This window comes from Rhodamnia argentea, chromosome 2, assembly GCF_020921035.1.
Source record: "Rhodamnia argentea isolate NSW1041297 chromosome 2, ASM2092103v1, whole genome shotgun sequence".
NCBI classification, from domain to species: domain Eukaryota; kingdom Viridiplantae; phylum Streptophyta; class Magnoliopsida; order Myrtales; family Myrtaceae; genus Rhodamnia; species Rhodamnia argentea.
Window position 1 is genome coordinate 331,194 of NC_063151.1, and position 7,178 is coordinate 338,371.

The 7,178-nt window shown below is 42.6% G+C and overlaps 1 protein-coding gene across 1 annotated transcript; it reads right to left on the reverse strand.

The window, feature by feature from the left end:
* Positions 1-1,837: 1,837 nt before the first annotated feature.
* Positions 1,838-4,682, reverse strand: LOC115732392 (anthocyanidin 3-O-glucosyltransferase 5-like). The gene is made up of 2 exons (XM_030663028.2): positions 3,646-4,682; positions 1,838-2,455 (listed from the first exon to the last, which is right to left on the reverse strand). The coding sequence occupies exons 1-2, from the start codon at positions 4,619-4,621 to the stop codon at positions 1,929-1,931; spliced, it is 1,503 nt and encodes a 500-aa protein (XP_030518888.2). The 5' UTR covers positions 4,622-4,682; the 3' UTR covers positions 1,838-1,928.
* Between the last annotated feature and the right edge of the window lie 2,496 nt (positions 4,683-7,178).

The window sequence follows — 7,178 nt, forward strand, 5'->3', positions numbered from 1 at the left end:
AAAGCAAAAGAGAATGACGGTGGAGTTGCAATTTTCTTCCAACGTAGGGTGGCAAAATGGTAATTGCGAAAGAATATTTCTCATGCATTTCCAAAGCTTGGTGACAGAAGGTGACCCGGCCTCCGAGCAACGGCGATCGACTGCTACCGATGATTGGCCTTGGTCCTATAAGCTTTGCTAGCATAATAGTTTTAGAGTAGCGGTGAGAATAACTATGTATTATTATATATAAATTCTTAAAATATTAAATTTCACAATTATATATATATATATATATTGCAATCCAAAATAGACTGTCAGTTTTGCAACAGTCCTAAAACATTGTCCGCGTTTTAAATAGCCAGAAATGTTGGTTTGTTTGTTAGTCCTTTTTTATGTTGTTTCAGCTGCACTCTCTCTCTCAACCTGAACTCTCTTCAAATGCCTCAATCACTGTGCACTGACAAGCCACCCGCTCCCCCACAAATTCAAAATCTTAAGTTCGGCAATCATGAAGTGTTTGAGCCAGAGCTCTTCATCTCATGATCAGTCTCACTCGCGCAGCGGTCACATCTTCTTCACGAATTGACGCCTTTCGTGACTTGACACCTCCTACTTCTTTCAATCTCAGTCACGATAATGTCTCCTGGGAACTGGACTAACCGGTCTGATTCTTGGATAGGTTTATGATTAGATAGGACGGCTCCCGATGTCAAAAAATGGAAACCGGCCTTTTTGCTTTGATTCCTAGTTTCAAGATGGGAACTAGCTCACTCCGCAACCAATCACCCCTAATAGTGATAGCTGGTAGCGGTTGTATGTGGTTGATGATGAGTGACAATAATGTTTGAAGTATTCAGACTTTGTGGTCAATTTGGGGCTTAATATTATTTGCATTTTTTTTCAGGAAGACGTAATTTATCTTCTTTTCATTAAAAGTGAGGATTTTGGGAAAATAAAGGATGCAAAATAATTGCAAAGCAGCGGGCGCGGATTTTTTTTTTCAATTAAGAAAAAATAAAATCTCATCATTACAATTGCCTAATATCTAAGAAAACTTTAACTTTAGCATTGACAATAATTATATTCAAAACTTTTTTTATCTCATAAAAATCCCAAACTTTTACTTTTGTCTCAATTCTACTGGTCTAATACCCAAAAATACCTTAACTTTAGCATTTGTCCCAATTATATCCGAATTTTTTTTTATCTCGTAAAAAATATAAAACTTGTACTTTTATTTCAATTTTACCATCGTCAGCCTACCGTCCATAATCACTATTAGTTAATTTTATGTGACTTGAATTTTTTTGCGAACTTATCAATGAATCTTCGAAATTTAGAAACAATAGGCTTTAGGTATGATGAGATTTTAGATTATTCGTTCAAATATCTTGGTGTCTAGCCGTTCTTTGAGCTATTGAATGCCGAAGAAATTACGAAACGTGTCATCTTGAGTGACTCTGTATTTCCTGAAAATATGTAAGAAGTATACAATAGAAGAGAAGTTCGAGAATTTTTTCATGTCAGCTTTGCTGAGGTATAATTCAATAACGACGTGGAAATGTCTCGTAGAATTAACTAATAATGATTATGGACGGGAGATTAATGGTGGTAGAATTGGGACGAAAGTAAAATTTGAAAGCTTTTTGTGAAAAGAAGTTTTTGATATAATTTGGACATATGCTAAAGTTGACGATTCTTTTGGTACTATGCCGGTAGAATTGGGATAAAAATAAAAGTTTGGAGTAGTATTGGGACAAAAGTAAAAGTTGGAGGATTTTTATGAGAAAAAAAATAATTTTTGATATAATTATCACAAATACTAAAGTTGAAGGTTTTTTCGAATATTGGGCCCCAACTCTCAAACATGAAATCTTATTATCTCACGTACAAATGAGTCAAAAGATGTGACATCCGAAGTTATGAGTTCATTACGCGAGTGCATACTACGAAGCACAGTCCGCATAGAGCTCTCCCTCACATCCTCTAGACTTCGTCTTCCAATCTTCACACACAGCAGCGAGTGACGCCTGAGACGACCCGCCGTGGCTCAAGCTCTCGACCGAGCTATCCCTAATCTCTCGAGCCCTACGTCTCATTCTCTTCCCTTCTTCTCCCGTCACCACGGCCCTCACCACCCTCTCGATCTCCTTCCTCCCCACCACCTTCCCTCCCTCCTCGACCGACGGCCTGATGGCGACCCCGACGTCTTCTGCCAGCATCGCCGCATTCATCCTCTGCTCAGCATAGAGCGGCCAGGCTATCATTGGCACGCCTTTGGCCAAGCTCTCGATGGACGAGTTCCAGCCACAATGCGATAGGAATGCTCCGACCGAGGGGTGGCTCAATATGGCCACCTGGGCGGCCCAAGAGGGCACCACCATGCCTACCTCTCGAGTCTTCTCCAGGAAACCTAGTGGTAGATACTTGGTCGGATCATCTTCCTCGTCACTCCCCACATTGAAAAACGCAGCTGAGACAAAGTGCTAACGTTTTAGTTGATTGGATTATAGCAGAAACGTATTAAGAAAGTTTACCGTAAGTCTCTATTTTACACGCGCAGAAATATTCCAAGTTTCTTTCATGGTGAAATTGAGAGAATATCTAACATAATATTAGGAGGATAAAAAAATTAGCAACCTCTTGGTTACAATAAAGTACATTATGTGAGCAAATCAAGTCCTTCATTCATAGAAGCCTTAAGGAACACTCATTTTCGGGGACATTGTACAAAAAATCCTAAGCCTATTCAGTCCTAAATATTTTAATTATGCCAATTAAGTCCTAAACATTTTCATGTTTTGCAAATTGAATTCATCAAGCCAATTTTAGCTACAAATCGTTAACGTGGACGCCAGCCATCCTACACGGCACGAACAGCCGGCGCTAACGTGGAGATTTCCAATAATATCTTAGTATTTTTTTCAAATTATTTGTTTTTATATTCTTCTATTTTTCTTACTTACTTTTTCTTTAATGTGGTCGGCCAGGGGAGCTGGGCTCTCCCCGGCTATTGGCCAAGGATCGCCACACGCTCGCCGACGGCCGGTGGGGGTCGCGGCCCTCACCCTCGCGTCAATCTGCGCGAAGCCATCGCAGCCCTTGGGGAGGCAATCCCGCTCGGACCTAGGTGAGGTTGGCCTCACCCGTAGCTGCTATGGCCTCACCCGCGGTTGTTATGGTCACACCCAGATCTAGGCTAGGGCATCACAGCCCTTGCAAAGGGTACAATGACCCTTGCTTGCCGCAAAAAAGAAAAAAGAAAAAAAAGGCTAAATAAAAAATTTTAAAAATTATTTAAAAATTATGGGTCGGCCGTATCATATAGAATGGCCGATGTCCACATATGCGATGGCCAAATGGACTCAATTGACAAAATATGAAAATATTTAAGACTCAATTGGCACTATTAAAATATTTAACATTAAATTAGCAAAAGCGTAATATGTTTAAGGTTTTTTGGACAACTTTCCCCTCATATTCTAATTGGATTTTGATTGTATACAAGATGAAAGATAGATCACTCAGGATCATTCACTGAAAGACCCACCTTAACATTTAGAATCACCTTGAATTATTGTTTAATTTTATATAGATACAACATTTTGTATTTGTCGAGAAACTCAGATAGTGTCATGTTACCCAAGAGTTTCTCGGTCTTACCGGAGGCAGAGGCATCCGTGGGCTTCCGTACGATCCACAAGAACCTCTGCTGGCTCAGCTCCAGACCCCAGGCCATCTCCACCTGCTGCTCCCTCGTCAGCGTCCCGCCGCTTCCCAGCGATACCAACACAACCGACTCTTCCGGTTGCCTGTCCAGCCATGCGAGACACTCGGCATCTGTTGAGCGCAACCCCTCCGCGTCCCCGTCCTCGTGCACCAGCGGCCCGATCGCATGGACCGGTGGGACCGGCACCTGCCTATAAAAGGAGTCCTCCCTCAGCGCCCGGAGTGAACCTGGCTCGAGGCCCTCCCACGTGTTTATGATGATCCCCGCTGCCATCGGCAGCCGACTGACGTGGTACAGGAACCACAGGTACTCCTCGTTTTTTCGGTCCTTCACCTGGTCCAGCAGGTCCTCCAGTCGGACCGGCTGGCACCCGGGGACCCAGACCGGCCCGGGCAGGTCCACCATTTCACCCATCACCTCGCGGTCAAGTGTCGGCATGTACAACGAGAACGCGAGCATCGAGGCCGACATCGAGAAGAACGAGAAGGTCGGGATGCTGAGCTCGCCAGCCACGTCGAAGGCTTGAGTGCAGAACAAGTCTACAACTAGCACCCTCGGGGAGCTCAGCTCAATGAGCATGGCTTTGAGGCTCTTGAGGCTCGCTTCGACGGTGAGGCATATGCGGGTGAGGATGCGGGAGTCTTCCGGGACGATGGAGGCGGTGTCGACGGCTGGGAGGCCGAGCACTTGCAGGTCACGTGGGAGTCCCGGGGCATTTAGTAGCTGGTCTTGAACTGGGGTCAGGTCGATGGTGGCGACGACGAGGAAGGTGACTCGAAAGCCGTGGTCGATGACGAGGCGTTTTGAGAACTCGAGGAGGGGGATGACGTGGCCGAGGCCCGAGTTCGCTAGGACCGCCACGTGGGGCTTGTTGTCTTGATTGGAGGAGTACGATGCCGTTTCCGGCATGGCGTGTAGGTCTGGGATGAACAGGGAAGCGAGAGGTAGAAAGCGCTCCTTGCGGTGTTGGTTTTTTGGAAGCGTGCGTGTCTTCTTATAGACAGGATTTAATAAGTATAGTCAAGAAAGAACAGGGTTATCAACAGCCGAACAAAACCAAGCTATTTTGCTAATTAACTTCATTAAATTCACAATATCCAAAAACTTTTTGCTAAATTCACTCATGGGGCATGATATCCCAAAATTCCTACGGTACTTGCTGCACTTCCCGAGAAAAAAGTCGTCTTGGTATTGAATCCGCTCTTCCGTTAGCATAAAGATGAATTAGATTTTATTCGTCTTCTTTATTCTTAATAAAAACTCCCCAACCAGTGGCAGAAAGATTAGGAAAGCTATATGTGCGGACCACTCTACATGACACACCGAAAGATATTAGAATTTTGCATAAAAGCTTAGTATTAAATTGACAAAATTGAAAAGTTTAGATCTCGTACGATAGATTTGGGACGGAAAAAGTATAAAAAAAGATAAACATATTGCATTGGTACCAATTCGGTCTTAAACATTATAATTGGAATAATTTAGTCCCGAACATTTTCACATTGGTACCAATTCGGTCTATCCGGCTAATTTAGGCAGGTAAAATCGTTGACGTGAAAGCTGGTGATCCTATATGGCATTATCGATACCGACGTGAATAATTTTTATAATTTTTTCAAAAAAAATTATTTTTTCTTTTTTTTCCCTTTTCTTTCTCGCTAGTGGTCGGTCACCACGCCGTGCCCGACGAGGGTCGCCCTCACTAGGCCGTGCCTAGGCAAGGTTGAGGGGGGAGCACCAGCGAGGTCACCATGGGCTGAGCTAGGGTCGCTACGCCAAATATGACGAGTGGGGTCTCGCTGGGACTCACCCTCGCACAAAAGAGGCCAGCCTCCCATTGACAAAAAGAGAATGTGAAGAAAAAAAAAAAGGAAAAAAAAATATCAACATCGGCGCCAATCGTATTACGTAAGGCCGCTAGTGATTTTTTGTCTAAATTGGCCGAATAGTCTGAGTTGGTACCGATATAAAAAATTTTAGGACTAAATTAATTCAATTAAAATGTTTAGGATTGAATTAGTACCAACAATATTAAACCTTCTTCTACAATTCCCTCCCCCACTCTTTTTGTCGCCTTAACTGGGCCCGAATAATCTGATGGGCCAGGAAAACCATTCGGCAAATTGGGCATCGGCATTTTTCTTTTTTGTGTGCTTGAAAGGAGTCGACAAAATTCCCCTTCAAAAATCAAATCATCTTTTTATCTCCTGCTTTCTCAAGTTGTCTGCAAGTGGGAGAGTAGCAAGCACCTTGTTCTTCTTTCTTAGTGTCCCACTAATCTTATCTGATTTTATTCTGGTTTCGAGGGGTCGATTCAGTATTTCGATTTTCGTCGGTGGCCGTTTCAATCCAATGTGATATATACAGAGAAAAATAATGCTGAAATTTTATCAAAATTTTGACAGGCCTGCATTCAAATCATAACATTTCTCGAAGCCGAGATAGATCATCAAAGAAAAACAATAATAAGAAAGAAGAAGCTGCACAGATGCCAGGTAGATCATTTAGGTGGTTTCAAGCAGATTCTCGTCGATCTATGCCCTTCCTAAAAGAGGGGGAAAAGGTGATTCTAAAGGAATAATGTTGCAGATTCGAGCAAGCATAGTTTTGATACATTAGGAATGATCCTTAAGTGCATGTGGCCCAGGCCACATATATTTGGGAGACTAAGTTCAAGGGGTGAGCATGATTCCAGTGAACAGCTTTCTCGCATGGGAAATAATCTGCTTAGAACTGATGATTTCAATGTGATAGTAGGTGACTGCCCTCAATTGTTACCAATAACACATTCTGTTATAGTTTCAGCTATGATATTTGATGCAATCTAATCATATTTTGCGATTGTTGTGTATGTGTGAAGTTGATGTATCAAGATAACATGTCAAGGGGGGGTGGTGGGATGTGAGGAGATGACTCCGATCACAGAATTGGAATCATTTGGTGATTAAGGTGAGGAAGAGCCATCCGCGACCTTGAGTGCAACAAACAAGGTACTTGGTTCTCGACTTCCTCCTTATGATTGGAAATTTACATTTGATTGCTAAAACCATTGTTTGAGAATCGTAGATGAGAAGCAATGGGAAGTGCATTCATTGTGGGGTTATTTTTAAATGCCTTGTTGCTAATGGTATTCTGCAAAGAGGAAGCACTTGACAACTTGCAAGAAATTTCGTCGCAATGTAGATAAGAGGCATAAATTCTTTGCACCACATAATGTAGAAGTGGTTAGCAAGGCAAGAGGAGATACTAATACTGGTAGCGTTTCATCGATATGGACATTTAATTAAGACTGTCGACGGCAAAAGCTTGCTCAATTCATCATGGTTCACCTTTTCCCTTGGTTGAACGTGTTAGACTTCCTGAGTATGTTACTGAGTTATAACATCTCTTCAAACAAATATCACAATTTACAGTGGCTAAAGATTGCATAAAGTTGTATCTCAGTGAAAGAATTTGTTTGAAAACT